General features: G+C 52.7%; 1 protein-coding gene across 1 annotated transcript in view; it reads left to right on the forward strand.

The window, feature by feature from the left end:
- Window positions 1-2782: 2782 nt before the first annotated feature.
- Window positions 2783-16347, forward strand: part of LOC144935296 (ephrin-A2-like) — a 37655-nt gene continuing 24090 nt past the window's right edge. The window contains exon 1 of the mRNA XM_078861860.1: window positions 2783-3045. Coding sequence (XP_078717986.1) covers window positions 2906-3045 — 140 coding nt within the window. The 5' untranslated portion in view covers window positions 2783-2905. The remainder of the gene's footprint in view (window positions 3046-16347) is intronic.

Consider the following 16347-nt stretch of genomic DNA (forward strand, 5'->3'; position numbering starts at 1 on the left):
TGATTACAGGAACCCTAATAATTTGTTTTAACGTTGTGGTGAATGTAGCAGTCCCTAGTGGTTGCACGGGTCACGTGACCCCTCCCCACTGTCACTACACGCGTCGGTTCCAACGCTCGCACGAACGATTTGACACACGTGTCGCCAGCCAAGGGACTGAGCGCGTCCGTGAGGACGTCCCATCGTCCAACAGATGGAGCGAGCGGAAGAGTTCGGCTCCGTGTGGAATGGATCGTTACGTCGTAGGATCGTTAGAGGCGACGGCGGTGGCTTGGGGAGGGGAGGCCTTCATCCAGCAGTGGCTTGGTCATGGCTGATGATGAGTGGTGGTGATGATCGTTGGCGTTGGTAAAACCCCCTCGTTATAATTAATAATCGGAGATTTGTTAATTGTTTTTGTAACGGGACCTGTTTGTTCGGCTGCCACTTTGACCTCCGACCCCGCTCGTCGCGAGCCGGGTCCCCCCGTCGCGTGTTCCCAATTGTGGGGTCCGTTTTGAACGCCGCTGCCAAAAACCAAAGAGGTGTCCGGGCGACCTCTGCCCATTGAGCCGCTGCCTCGTTTCCAACCGCCCCCCGTCGTTCCCCTCTTCCCCTTCGCAGCCGTCGTCTATGACGCCGCCGATGATTTAACACCCTCTAGGGGAAAGCGAGGTGGCTTTGTAGGAGCGAGCGCTGAGCTAGCCCTGGGCTAGCGCTGGGCTAGAAGTGAGCTAGCCATGGGCTAGGAGCGAGCTAGAAGCGGGCTAGGAGCGACAATGCGCAGCTCCGCAGTGTTGTGGAGAAGCTCTACGCGAGTTGAGCCGACTCGGCCAGACGGTAGAATCGGTCTCCGTCTCTTCCCCGATGGCGTTGGTTTCGCCCGGGGAGGGAGCTCGGTGTTGAGGTCGCTCGCTCTCCTTATGCCTCCCCCCGCCCGCCATCCGTGCTGTCGATGCCCTTCCCCAAGGCTCAAGGTTTTCCTGTTTTGTTTTTCTCTCTGCCGATGACTGCCTGCCTGTTTGGAAAATAAACGCGCCCCCACTGTTTCCACGGCGCCTCCAGATGCCCGTCCTCGTCTTCGCCCCCTGCGCAGTCAATCTCGAATTGTTGCGAGTGGGTAGGGGGTTAGGGTCACTGGGAGTGTGAGTGGGTTAGGGTCAGGTGTAGTGCGAGTGGGTAGTGGGTTAGGATCACGGCTAGTGCGAGTGGCTCGTGTGTTAGGGGCACAGGGCTAGTGGCTAGTGGGTTAGGGTCACAGGGCTAGTGCGAGTGGCGAGTGGGTTAGGGTCACGGGGCTAGTGTGAGTGGTTAGTGGGTTAGGGTCGCTGGGAGGGGGAGTGCGAGTGGCTGTAGTGGGTTATTGGTGTCTCTCGCGGCGAAACGGGGATGTGTTTTTGTTAGCTTTGTGGTCTGAGCAGGGAGCTCTTGACCCGCTAGGGGGCCACACGTCCCCGGTTACAACGCGCGAGCAGCCGCTGCGCTCTCGTGAGCACCGCCCCTCGCACTCCACTGCTGGATGAGCGCCTCCCAACGCCGTGGGGGTTAGTTGACCATCATACTTGAAATACGCCGGGCAGTGGCGGGTCGAGGGAGGCGGTAAGCGTGCACACGTGGTCCCAGAGAAGTGCCGGATTCAGCGAGTGCGGGCCCGTAGCACATGTTATAAAGGGCCCTAAATAAAACACGTAAATATGAAAACATATTTTTTTACTTGCATAGTAAAGTAATTGTATTTTTTCATTTTCTATGCAGCCAGATAATACGACAAATCGCTAATCTTATAAACACCCAGTTCATAAAAGTTGAAGGCAGTATAGTACTATAGTAATAGAGCAAGTGCAGAATTACTGAACCGGAATTGATAGCTGAAAGCATTTAGCGCGGGGCCCTTGAAAGTGCGGGGCCCGCAGCATATGCGACTTTTGCTACTGGGATAATCCGGCACTGAATGCCCCAATGCATTCATTGCACAGCCCTCTGCTGCCCAACACGTGAGCTCTGCAGCCTATAGCACCTGTTACGCGCTAACCATGCTTACCACTGCTTAGCTTATGTGTTTTTTTAATACAGTATATATTTATTCTTACACTTGTTTGCCCAGAAAAAAAGCCTCACCTGATCGTCATGACTCATTTTCAGCAGGGTCCTGCCACGTTTCCGCAATAGGGTGGGATGATTGCGATGCATAATGCTGATTTGGGTGATATTTTTTTTACATTTGGCAAATGTTGGAGGAAAGTGTGGCGAGTGGGCGGGGCCAACAGGGGCGTTGCCATTGTGAAGCCACTCCCCCATCACTCCTCACCCCTCCCCTGTGGCTCGGGTCGGGGGGTCCGAGTGCGTTCAGTGCTGAGACTCATTCAACGCAGTTCATCACCGACCACCGCCAACACCACAACCACCACCACCGCTGTCACCGGTGACTTCAAGCCCGCCGCGCACCTGGCGCTTTGCAGCGAGGGAACACGGAAATCACTGGAGCAACCTCATCGCTGGCAACATCACCACCACCAACATCAACAACATCACCAACAAACAATAGCAGCAGCAGCAACATCCAAAAAACAAACAACCAGGAAGGCTCGCGCTCTGTTGCAGGTGAGCGCACCTGCTCGCTTCCTCGCCCCTCCCCCTCTCACTCTAATCCCCACCACCACCATCACCACCCTCCACCACCTTCCTCGCCGAGAAGACTGGGAGCAGGTGTTGGTGAGAGGCGCTCCTCGCGAAGACGAACGCACCAGGTCGGATTCTTCCACCCGGTCGGTCCAGCGCGTCTGGATAAGAAGGAGTGGCCAGGTCTGCTCGCTCGTGCCCACCCCATCGGTCCCAGCCATGCTCGAGCGAGGCTGAGCGTCGAACGGTGGACACACGCGTAGGGGTGGGTGGCGGTGGTGGTCGACTCGAAGCGACTCTGGGAGACATGGGGGGCCAGGCTGCAGGAGCGAGGATGGGGCCGGGAGAGCCTCGAATGTGGTGGCTGCTGCTGGCGGTGCTGAGTCAGGTCGCGCGAATCGCGGGCGCAGAGAGATTCGTGATCTACTGGAACGCGAGCAACTCCAGGTACACTCACCTGTACACTCACATGCACACTCACATGCAGACTCACCTGTACACTCACATACAAACTCACTCACCTGTACACACGCTCGCCTGTACACTCACATATACACTCACCTGTACACACGCTCGCCTGTACACTCACATACACACTCACCTGTACACACGCTCGCCTGTACACTTACATATACACTCACACACCTGCACACTCACCTGTACACACGCTTGCTTGTACGCACACATGTACACTCACCTGTACACTCACCCGTATACTCACTTGTACACGCGCTCACCTGTTCACTCACCTGTACACAAACAAGTGTCGCTAAACACGAGAACACACGCGTGTGCGATCACGTGAACACGCCTGTGCATAGGACAACGCACCAGTATTCACACGCACGCCTGTGAACACATGTGCACACACGCACAACTATCAACGTGTGCACGTTGAGCCTGGCTGTGCTGTTGGGGCAATCGTTGTTAGCGAGCGCCTATTAAGGCCGATCTCATCATCATCATTATCATCATTCAGGGGTCGCTAAAGCTGGGTACGGCTTCGTAAATCCGCATTAATGACGGATGGACTTATCCCGGCATGGGAACGCGGAGCTTCCGCCACCCGATGTGCAACGGCGGGTTGTGTTATCGCGACGGCGGTAATGATGAAGTTGAAACAAATGTTGTATGGGGGTTCGGGGAAGTTTGCGACTTGGCATCTCGGCGTGTGAGTGAGTACTCTTAGTTCTTTCGGTAAAGTCACGTAGATAAAAAATGAAATTAAAATTAATAAAAATTAAACAATAAAATCACGACGTTTCGGAGGCAACACAAGTCTCCGTCATCAGGTGGGACCGTCACACCTGATGACGGAGACTTGTGTTGCCTCCGAAACGTCGTGATTTTATTGTTTTAATTTTATTAATTTTAATTTCATTTTTTACCTACGTGACTTTACCGAAAGAACTAAGAGTACGAATCCTTGCAGTCACGAAAGCTTCAAATCTCGTGCGAGTGAGTGTCTGAGGCCAGTCCCGCTGACGCCGTGGGAGGGCTGCGGCGGGGCACGGCACCCCGCGGGGCCGGAGCCGCGTGCGGCTCTTTCACGACTGCAGGGCGCCCCGCGGAATGTCGAGTTGGGGGGTTCTTTTACTTGCCGAATTTAAACAAAAATGTCTCTTCTTGTTAGTTTGGTTGCCGACCCCTAAACATGCGAGTTCAGTTTACCATGGGAGTTCAGTTTACCATGGGAGTCCAGTTTACCATGGGAGTCTAGTCTACCATGGGAGTTCAGTTTACCATGGGAGTCCAGTTTACCATGGGAGTTCAGGTTACCATGGGAGTTCAGTTTACCATGGGAGTTCAGTTTATCATGGAAGTTCAGTTTATCATGGGAGTTCAGTTTATCATGGAAGTTCAGTTTACCATGGAAGTCCAGTTTATCATGGAAGTTCAGTTTATCATGGGAGTCCAGTTTACCGTGGGAGTTCAGTTTACCGTGGAAGTCCAGTTTACCATGGAAGTCCAGTTTATCATGGAAGTTCAGTTTATCATGGGAGTTCAGTTTACCATGGGAATTCAGTTTACCATGGGAGTCCAGTTTAACGTGGGAGTTCAGTTTACCGTGGGAGTTCAGTTTACCATGGGAGTTCAGTTTACCGTGGGAGTTCAGTTTACCGTGGGAGTTCAGTTCACCATGGGAGTCCAGTTTACCATGGGAATTCAGTTTATCATGGAAGTCCAGTTTACCATTGGAGTCCAGTTTATCATGAGAGTCCAGTTTACCATGGGAGTTCAGTTTACAATGAGAGTCCAGTTTATCATGGAAGTTCAGTTTACCGTGGGAGTTCAGTTTACCGTGGGAGTTCAGTTTACCATGGGAGTCCAGTTTACAATGAGAGTCCAGTTTACCATGGGAGTTCAGTTTACCATGGGAGTTCAGTTTACCATGGGAGTTCAGTTTACCATGGGAGTTCAGTTTATCATGGGAGTTCAGTTTACAATGGGAATTCAATTTACCATGGAAGTCCAGTTTACCATGGGAGTCCAGTTTACCATAGGAGTCCAGTTTACTCTGGAAGTCCAATTCACCATGGGAGTTCAGTTCACCGTGGGCAGGAGTCGGTACGCGGTGGCTCTTTACGACGGCTTCGTGGCAGTCGTCTAGCAAGCGAAGCGCCGTCTGGGACGTCTTCACGTTGCATCGGCGCTCTCCAATCGTCGTTGAGTGTTTCGCCGAATTTGAACACACGCACACACAAAATGCCTCTTCTCGTTCTTGTTGTTTGCTAGAGACATAAGAGCCGAGTCTCCCTGCTTTAGACCGGGGGGGGGGTCTGTGTAAAAATAAAATCTTCCTCTTAAGATGTGGGTCCCACAACTGAAGACGCCGAGGAGGCCGAGGAGGAGGAGGAGGCTGGGAGGGGGGGTCGGTGGTGGTGGTTCCCCTCCAGGGCGAGTCTCGGCCGAGAGCTCCACATGGCCCGCTCGAGGTGTCGCGCTGTCATCGGGCAGTGAACCGAGTAGTTCGCATGCCGGAGAGTGTGACGCTAAAGCCGACAGAAAGTGGGCAAGGTCTCCTCTGCTCGTCGACCGGGTCCGTACGAGCTCAAACGTGCGTAGAGGGTCAAATATCTGACGTGTAGCCGTGTGCATGCTGCTGGGGGGGGATACGTGCTGTTCGTGAGCACCTATTAAGGGCGGCGAAGGGGTGGGGGGGGGGCTCGTATCACGACGGGCCGCCTTTGTCTCTCCAGTGCTGATGTTTGCGCACCGTACCAGGTACTTATTTAAGGCCGAGTCAACCTAGAGGAGGCGCAGCACCGGTTGGTCGTGAGCGGGAAGCTAACTCTGGTCGCCGGTTTCAGAGCGCAGCGGACTATCCGCTGTGTGTCTGTGTGTATCAGGAGACTCACCACTGCGTGTCTGTGTGTATCAGTGTACGAGCTGGAGACTCACCACTGCGTGTCTGTGTGTATCAGTGCACGAGCTGGAGACTAACCACTGCGTGTCTGTGTGTATCAGTGCACGAGCTGGAGACTAACCACTGCGTGTCTGTGTGTATCAGTGCACGAGCTGGAGACTAACCACTGCGTGTCTGTGTGTATCAGTGTACGAGCTGGAGACTAACCACTGCGTGTCTGTGTGTATCAGTGCACGAGCTGGAGACTAACCGCTGCGTGTCTGTGTGTATCAGTGTACGAGCTGGAGACTAACCACTGCGTGTCTGTGTGTATCAGTGCACGAGCTGGAGACTAACCACTGCGTGTCTGTGTGTATCAGTGCACGAGCTGGAGACTAACCACTGCGTGTCTGTGTGTATCAGTGTACGAGCTGGAGACTAACCACTGCGTGTCTGTGTGTATCAGTGCACGAGCTGGAGACTAACCGCTGCGTGTCTGTGTGTATCAGTGTACGAGCTGGAGACTAACCACTGCGTGTCTGTGTGTATCAGTGCACGAGCTGGAGACTAACCACTGCGTGTCTGTGTGTATCAGTGCACGAGCTGGAGACTAACCACTGCGTGTCTGTGTGTATCAGTGTACGAGCTGGAGACTAACCACTGCGTGTCTGTGTGTATCAGTGCACGAGCTGGAGACTAACCACTGCGTGTCTGTGTGTATCAGTGCACGAGCTGGAGACTAACCACTGCGTGTCTGTGTGTATCAGTGTACGATCAGGAGACTCACCACTGCGTGTCTGTGTGTATCAGTGCACGAGCTGGAGACTAACCACTGCGTGTCTGTGTGTATCAGTGCACGAGCTGGAGACTCACCACTGCGTGTCTGTGTGTATCAGTGTACGAGCTGGAGACTCACCACTGCGTGTCTGTGTGTATCAGTGTACGAGCTGGAGACTAACCACTGTGTGTCTGTGTGTATCAGTGCACGAGCTGGAGACTAACCACTGTGTGTCTGTGTGTATCAGTGCACGAGCTGGAGACTCACCACTGCGTGTCTGTGTGTATCAGTGTACGAGCTGGAGACTCACCACTGTGTGTCTGTGTGTATCAGTGCACGAGCTGGAGACTCACCACTGCGTGTCTGTGTGTATCAGTGTACGAGCTGGAGACTAACCACTGCGTGTCTGTGTGTATCAGTGCACGAGCTGGAGACTAACCACTGTGTGTCTGTGTGTATCAGTGCACGAGCTGGAGACTCACCACTGCGTGTCTGTGTGTATCAGTGCACGAGCTGGAGACTAACCACTGCGTGTCTGTGTGTATCAGTGCACGAGCTGGAGACTAACCACTGCGTGTCTGTGTGTATCAGTGCACGAGCTGGAGACTAACCACTGTGTGTCTGTGTGTATCAGTGCACGAGCTGGAGACTAACCACTGCGTGTCTGTGTGTATCAGTGCACGAGCTGGAGACTCACCACTGTGTGTCTGTGTGTATCAGTGCACGAGCTGGAGACTAACCACTGCGTGTCTGTGTGTATCAGTGCACGAGCTGGAGACTAACCACTGCGTGTCTGTGTGTATCAGTGCACGAGCTGGAGACTAACCACTGCGTGTCTGTGTGTATCAGTGCACGAGCTGGAGACTCACCACTGCGTGTCTGTGTGTATCAGTGTACGAGCTGGAGACTAACCACTGCGTGTCTGTGTGTATCAGTGCACGAGCTGGAGACTAACCACTGTGTGTCTGTGTGTATCAGTGTACGAGCTGGAGACTCACCACTGCGTGTCTGTGTGTATCAGTGCACGAGCTGGAGACTCACCACTGCGTGTCTGTGTGTATCAGTGTACGAGCTGGAGACTAACCACTGCGTGTCTGTGTGTATCAGTGCACGAGCTGGAGACTAACCACTGTGTGTCTGTGTGTATCAGTGCACGAGCTGGAGACTAACCACTGCGTGTCTGTGTGTATCAGTGCACGAGCTGGAGACTCACCACTGCGTGTCTGTGTGTATCAGTGTACGAGCTGGAGACTAACCACTGCGTGTCTGTGTGTATCAGTGCACGAGCTGGAGACTAACCACTGTGTGTCTGTGTGTATCAGTGCACGAGCTGGAGACTCACCACTGCGTGTCTGTGTGTATCAGTGTACGAGCTGGAGACTCACCACTGTGTGTCTGTGTGTATCAGTGCACGAGCTGGAGACTCACCACTGCGTGTCTGTGTGTATCAGTGTACGAGCTGGAGACTCACCACTGCGTGTCTGTGTGTATCAGTGCACGAGCTGGAGACTCACCACTGTGTGTCTGTGTGTATCAGTGCACGAGCTGGAGACTCACCACTGCGTGTCTGTGTGTATCAGTGCACGAGCTGGAGACTCACCACTGCGTGTCTGTGTGTATCAGTGCACGAGCTGGAGACTCACCACTGCGTGTCTGTGTGTATCAGTGCACGAGCTGGAGACTCACCACTGCGTGTCTGTGTGTATCAGTGCACGAGCTGGAGACTCACCACTGTGTGTCTGTGTGTATCAGTGCACGAGCTGGAGACTAACCACTGCGTGTCTGTGTGTATCAGTGTACGAGCTGGAGACTCACCACTGCGTGTCTGTGTGTATCAGTGTACAAGCTGGAGACTCACCACTGCGTGTCTGTGTGTATCAGTGTACAAGCTGGAGACTCACCACTGTGTGTCTGTGTGTATCAGTGTACGATCAGGAGACTCACCACTGCGTGTCTGTGTGTATCAGTGTACAAGCTGGAGACTCACCACTGTGTGTCTGTGTGTATCAGTGTACAAGCTGGAGACTCACCACTGTGTGTCTGTGTGTATCAGTGTACAAGCTGGAGACTCACCACTGTGTGTCTGTGTGTATCAGTGTACAAGCTGGAGACTCACCACTGTGTGTCTGTGTGTATCAGTGTACGATCAGGAGACTCACCACTGCGTGTCTGTGTGTATCAGTGTACAAGCTGGAGACTCACCACTGTGTGTCTGTGTGTATCAGTGTACAAGCTGGAGACTAACCACTGCGTGTCTGTGTGTATCAGTGTACGAGCTGGAGACTCACCACTGCGTGTCTGTGTGTATCAGTGTACAAGCTGGAGACTCACCACTGTGTGTCTGTGTGTATCAGTGTACAAGCTGGAGACTAACCACTGCGTGTCTGTGTGTATCAGTGTACAAGCTGGAGACTAACCACTGCGTGTCTGTGTGTATCAATGTACGAGCTGGAGACTCACCACTGCGTGTCTGTGTGTATCAGTGTACAAGCTGGAGACTCACCACTGTGTGTCTGTGTGTATCAGTGCACGAGCAGGAGACTCACCACTGCGTGTCTGTGTGTATCAGTGTACAAGCTGGAGACTCACCACTGTGTGTCTGTGTGTATCAGTGTACAAGCTGGAGACTCACCACTGTGTGTCTGTGTGTATCAGTGTACGATCAGGAGACTCACCACTGCGTGTCTGTGTGTATCAGTGTACAAGCTGGAGACTCACCACTGTGTGTCTGTGTGTATCAGTGTACAAGCTGGAGACTAACCACTGCGTGTCTGTGTGTATCAGTGTACGAGCTGGAGACTCACCACTGCGTGTCTGTGTGTATCAGTGTACAAGCTGGAGACTCACCACTGTGTGTCTGTGTGTATCAGTGCACGAGCAGGAGACTCACCACTGCGTGTCTGTGTGTATCAGTGTACAAGCTGGAGACTCACCACTGTGTGTCTGTGTGTATCAGTGTACAAGCTGGAGACTCACCACTGTGTGTCTGTGTGTATCAGTGTACGATCAGGAGACTCACCACTGCGTGTCTGTGTGTATCAGTGTACAAGCTGGAGACTCACCACTGTGTGTCTGTGTGTATCAGTGTACAAGCTGGAGACTAACCACTGCGTGTCTGTGTGTATCAGTGTACGAGCTGGAGACTCACCACTGCGTGTCTGTGTGTATCAGTGCACGAGCTGGAGACTAACCACTGCGTGTCTGTGTGTATCAGTGCACGAGCTGGAGACTAACCACTGCGTGTCTGTGTGTATCAGTGCACGAGCTGGAGACTCACCACTGCGTGTCTGTGTGTATCAGTGCACGAGCTGGAGACTCACCACTGTGTGTCTGTGTGTATCAGTGTACGATCAGGAGACTCACCACTGCGTGTCTGTGTGTATCAGTGTACAAGCTGGAGACTCACCACTGTGTGTCTGTGTGTATCAGTGTACAAGCTGGAGACTAACCACTGCGTGTCTGTGTGTATCAGTGTACGAGCTGGAGACTCACCACTGCGTGTCTGTGTGTATCAGTGTACGAGCTGGAGACTCACCACTGCGTGTCTGTGTGTATCAGTGCACGAGCAGGAGACTCACCACTGCGTGTCTGTGTGTATCAGTGCACGAGCTGGAGACTCACCACTGCGTGTCTGTGTGTATCAGTGCACGAGCTGGAGACTCACCACTGCGTGTCTGTGTGTATCAGTGTACGAGCTGGAGACTCACCACTGCGTGTCTGTGTGTATCAGTGTACGAGCTGGAGACTCACCACTGTGTGTCTGTGTGTATCAGTGCACGAGCTGGAGACTCACCACTGCGTGTCTGTGTGTATCAGTGCACGAGCTGGAGACTCACCACTGCGTGTCTGTGTGTATCAGTGTACGAGCTGGAGACTCACCACTGTGTGTCTGTGTGTATCAGTGCACGAGCTGGAGACTCACCACTGCGTGTCTGTGTGTATCAGTGCACGAACAGGAGACTCACCACTGCGTGTCTGTGTGTATCAGTGCACGAGCTGGAGACTCACCACTGCGTGTCTGTGTGTATCAGTGCACGAGCTGGAGACTCACCACTGTGTGTCTGTGTGTATCAGTGCACGAACAGGAGACTCACCACTGCGTGTCTGTGTGTATCAGTGCACGAGCTGGAGACTCACCACTGCGTGTCTGTGTGTATCAGTGCACGAGCTGGAGACTCACCACTGCGTGTCTGTGTGTATCAGTGTACGAGCTGGAGACTCACCACTGTGTGTCTGTGTGTATCAGTGCACGAGCTGGAGACTCACCACTGCGTGTCTGTGTGTATCAGTGCACGAGCTGGAGACTCACCACTGCGTGTCTGTGTGTATCAGTGCACGAGCTGGAGACTCACCACTGCGTGTCTGTGTGTATCAGTGTACGAGCTGGAGACTCACCACTGTGTGTCTGTGTGTATCAGTGCACGAGCTGGAGACTCACCACTGCGTGTCTGTGTGTATCAGTGCACGAGCTGGAGACTCACCACTGCGTGTCTGTGTGTATCAGTGCACGAGCTGGAGACTCACCACTGCGTGTCTGTGTGTATCAGTGCACGAGCTGGAGACTCACCACTGCGTGTCTGTGTGTATCAGTGTACGAGCTGGAGACTCACCACTGTGTGTCTGTGTGTATCAGTGCACGAGCTGGAGACTCACCACTGCGTGTCTGTGTGTATCAGTGCACGAGCTGGAGACTCACCACTGTGTGTCTGTGTGTATCAGTGCACGAGCTGGAGACTAACCACTGCGTGTCTGTGTGTATCAGTGCACGAGCTGGAGACTCACCACTGCGTGTCTGTGTGTATCAGTGCACGAGCTGGAGACTCACCACTGTGTGTCTGTGTGTATCAGTGCACGAGCTGGAGACTAACCACTGCGTGTCTGTGTGTATCAGTGCACGAGCTGGATACTAACCACTGCGTGTCTGTGTGTATCAGTGCACGAGCAGGAGACTCACCACTGCGTGTCTGTGTGTATCAGTGCACGAGCTGGATACTAACCACTGCGCCACCGCTCCCCACGCATGCGCGTGCACACCGATCGCACGCGCCACCACCGTTGGAGGTGGACTCTGGACTCCTGCGATAGCATTACCTGGGATGGCTCACCTGTGTGTGTGTGTGCGTGTGTATTGTGTGCGTGTAAGTGTGTTATCAGTATGTCCATCAGTGTGTGCGTGCCTGTGTGTGTAGCAGTGTACGAGTGTGTGTTATCAGTATGTCCATCAGTGTTTGCGTGTCTGTGTGTATCAGTGTATGAGTGTGTGTGTGTTATCAGTATGTGCATGAGTGTGTGTGTATCAGTGTATGAGTGTGTGCGTGTGTGTGTTTACCCTATGCCCATGAGTGTGTACGTGTCTTTGTGTGTATTTGTCTATGTTATCGTTATGTTCATCAGTGTGTAAGTGTCTGTATCAGTGTATGAGTGTGTGTGTGTGTTATCAGAATGCCTATCAATGTCAGTGTGTGTTATCGCGTGAGTGTGTCGTTGTTATAAGTGGGAAGCACTTACCGCTACGAACCTGGCAACCCGAGTTAGATTCCCGTTCATGGCCAACATCAGTGGCGATATAAACACTGTTCCTGTACCTCCACGAGGTCGACACGGCTTCAAACGAGTACCTTGACGCGGTGGGGAATACATTAACACTGAGGATACAAAGGCGGCCGGGCGTGGTGCTGGCTACACCACTCCATAGGTCTCTCGCGAACAGCACTTGCATCAACAGTCTGTGAAGGCTCCACGGGGGATCTTTGTCTTTGTGTTCTGCGTGTATCTCCGTGTTCCCACGTCACGTCTGTCTCGTGGAGAGCTGAGTTGGGTAGCCCCCCCCCCCCCCCCGGGGTGACAGGTGACAGGTGATGGGTGACGCATGACGGGCTGCAGCATGAGGAAGAACTTTAACGTGGGAATGAATGTTCAGCCACCGTCACCACCGTCACCACGAGCCTCGTGCTCGTTAGCATCAACGATATCCTCATTAGCATCCACATCATCGTCACACCTTCTACAACCAACATCATCGTCGTCACTACCACCGTCGTCGTCACTACCACCGTCGTCGTCGTCACAAACATAACCACCATTGCCATAATCACTCGCGTTACCGTCATCATCAACAACAACAACTGCCATCATATCCATCATCATCACCACCACTAACATTACCACCATCACCACTTCCACTGCCATTGTCATTACCACTACAACCATCACCACCACCAATATTTACTGCATATTGTTGGTTGGCTAAGAAGTTCAAAATACATACGCATAATGCACATCATCATCAGTGTACCATGACAACCATCCTCATCATAACTACCGACACAAAATGCGCCTTCAGCATCATTAAGAGACTTTCGCCATCATCACAACCATCATCGCCATCATCACCATGGGCGCGTGCGTCAGCCGAATGTCACACATTGCCCCGCGGCAGTTTAGCATAAATCACGTGTGCGAACATACAGGCAACAACATGCACGCACGCATTCGTAGATACACGCGTGCATTCGTAGATACACGCGTAGATACACAAACACAAGACAAAGATCCCCCGTATAGCCTTAGACTGTTGGGGCAAGTGTTGTTAGCGAGCACCTATGAAATCCGGCACGGTACACGAGGGGGTGGGTGGCCAACACCACGCCCGGCCGCCTTTGTCTCCCTAGTGGCGATGTTTACACACCGCACTAGGTACTCATTTGAGACTCAGTCGACCTAGGGGAGGCCGAGGACCGGTTCAGATAATCGTCACGGGTGTTGGCTGTGAGCGGGAATCGAACCTGGGTCACCGGGTTCGTAGCGCAGCGCGCTAACCGCTACCCCACCGCTCCCCACAGATGACATACATAGACACATAGAGACGTACTCAGAGACGCGAAGCCAAAAATCTCCCTTGTGTAGCCATCAAGGGCCTGTTAGGGCCAACGCTGTTAGCGAGCCCCTGTTCAGGGGGTGGGTGGCCAGCACCACGACCGGCTGTCCTCGTCTCCACATGCCGATGTTACTTTACACGTACTGTACTGATTTAGGGCTGAGCTGACCTAGGGGGGAGACCCACGACCGGTTCGGAAATTCGTCACTAATGTTGGCCGTGAGCGCGACTTGTCGCGCAGTGCACGCGCCACCGCTCCCCACTCGTAGTGGTGTTGTTGTTGTGTTCTATATCATTCTGCGCCTAACCTGACCCGTTTCCAGCAAGGGTTCATACGAGCAAAGTCTGACGCTGCCGATTAAAGAAAATCGATCCAGGCATTTTTGCCTCTGTACCGAATCACGCGCCGCTCAAGTTACTCCACGCTGCCAGAAGGCCGCGGCGCTGATGGGATGTGTAAAAATGTTGTCAACGTATTTTAAGGCTGAGTCTCCATAGAGGAGGCTCACGAACCGCTCATATATACCACCCAGGCAGAGACCCGCATGTATATGTACAGTGCCATACGGTATAAATGTGTTTTGTTTAATCTTGAGAGGTGGACAGGTGAATGAGACGATTGTCCGGGTATTTTTTTAAAGTTTTGTGGGTAAATAATGAGGGCTTAATTTCTTACGGCGCTGTCTGGGCCTGAGCTCCGGAAAATACGCGCAGAGCGCAGTATGTGTTGCTGTAGGGACTTCCTGCTGCCCACCACGTTACACGCCGTAGCAGCATTCGCGGGCATATAGCAGCAGCAGCTGTTGTGTATTGGTGATCAGGGCAGGATTAAGCCAGTGCGGGGACTGTAGCATGAATAAAAAAAAACGTAAATATTAAAACACATACATTTTTAACTTGCATAGTAAAGTAATTGTATTTTTTTCAATTTGCTATACAGCCAGATAATAGGACAAATCGCTAACCTTAAACACCATGAAAGTTTAAGGCAGTATAGTACTATAGTAATAGAGCAAGTGCAGAATTACTGAACCGGAATTGATAGCTTGAAAGTATTTAGCGCGGGGCCCTTGAAAGTGTGGGGCCTGTCGCATTTGTTACTTTTGCTACGAGGATCATCCGGCACTGTTGGTGGTGGTGGTGGTTGCCCATCCAAGCACTGTCCAGTCTCAAATCTGCTTCGCCTTCTGCGATCTGAGCAAGGTCCATCACATCTGGTCACACAGAGGCTTAAATATTCACGTGTACGCCACAAACACACACGCACCTACATAAAGTTATGACGACTGTGCGCTACGTGTTGACGACAATCTGTCCAACGTTGTGTGCACGTGTTATATGGGAAATGTTGTTAACATGTAATTAGTCACGAGCCTCCAGTGGGTAATTTATCGCATTTGTCAGATTAGGGTTAGGTAAATACTTGGTGGACACACACCAGACACACAATCTACACACAGCCTACACACACACCTAACACACAAGCCACACACATACACTTAACACAGCCTACACACACCTAACACAATCCATACACACCTAACACAGCCTACACACAAACCACATAATCCACACACACACATACCACACCCTTACACACACAGTCTCCACACACACACACACCACACACCCTACACACAGTCTCCACACACACACACACCCTACACACACAGTCTCCACACACACACACACACATACCACACCCTTACACACACAGTCTCCACACACACACACACACACCACACACCCTACACACACACACCCACCCTACACACACATACACACACACACCCTACACACACACCCTACACACACAGTCTCCACACACACACAGCTACACCCGAACACTCTGGCTGGAGCCGCTGGTCAGACGCCTTTCGCGAGCCCGAGGGGGTGGGTGGGAGAGAGTGGGGGAGGGGTGAGTGTGTGGGTGTGAGTGTGTTGGTGTGTGTGTGTGGGTGTGTGAGTGAGTGTGGGTGTGTGTGACCACAGCGGAGATTTATGTAGTTACCCAGCCAGTGGTAAATATTTACACAACCCTCGCCCCCAAACACTCACCCTTAGCCCCAACACTCACCCTTGTACTAATCTTTAGCCTTAACCAGAGCCCAAACATTAAACTGAGCACTAGCCATCGTCCCAACACTAATCCTGGCCCTACACTAACCCTGGTCCAACACCAACCCTGGTCCCAACACCAACCCTGGTCCCAACACCAACCCTGGTCCCAACACCAACCCTGGTCCCAACACCAACCCTGGTCCCAACTAACCCTGGTTCCAACACCAACCCTGGTCCCAACACCAACCCTGGTCCCAACTAACCCTGGTCCCAACTAACCCTGGTCCCAACACCAACCCTGGTCCCAACACGAACCCTGGTCCCAACACCAACCCTGGTCCCAACTAACCCTGGTCCCAACACGAACCCTGGTCCCAACACCAACCCTGGTCCCAACTAACCCTGGTCCCAACACGAACCCTGGTCCCAACACCAACCCTGGTCCTGTCCTACCTCTACCCAGCTGCCCGTCTCGTTGTTCGTCCGTAGTCAAACAGGAACTTAACCGGTCACGTTTTGTGCGTCTCGCCAGCGATGAACAACAAGGATATGCAAATTACAATAATCATCTCGACAACAAGTAAATCAATAATTACACCACTGGCGATCCACTGCTGGATGGAGGCCTCGCCGCGCCGTGCAGTGTTGTTCGACCACACCTCACCACTCGGGTTCGTACGGGTCGGT

Source organism: Lampetra fluviatilis, chromosome 13, assembly GCF_964198595.1.
Source record: "Lampetra fluviatilis chromosome 13, kcLamFluv1.1, whole genome shotgun sequence".
Classification (NCBI taxonomy): domain Eukaryota; kingdom Metazoa; phylum Chordata; class Hyperoartia; order Petromyzontiformes; family Petromyzontidae; genus Lampetra; species Lampetra fluviatilis.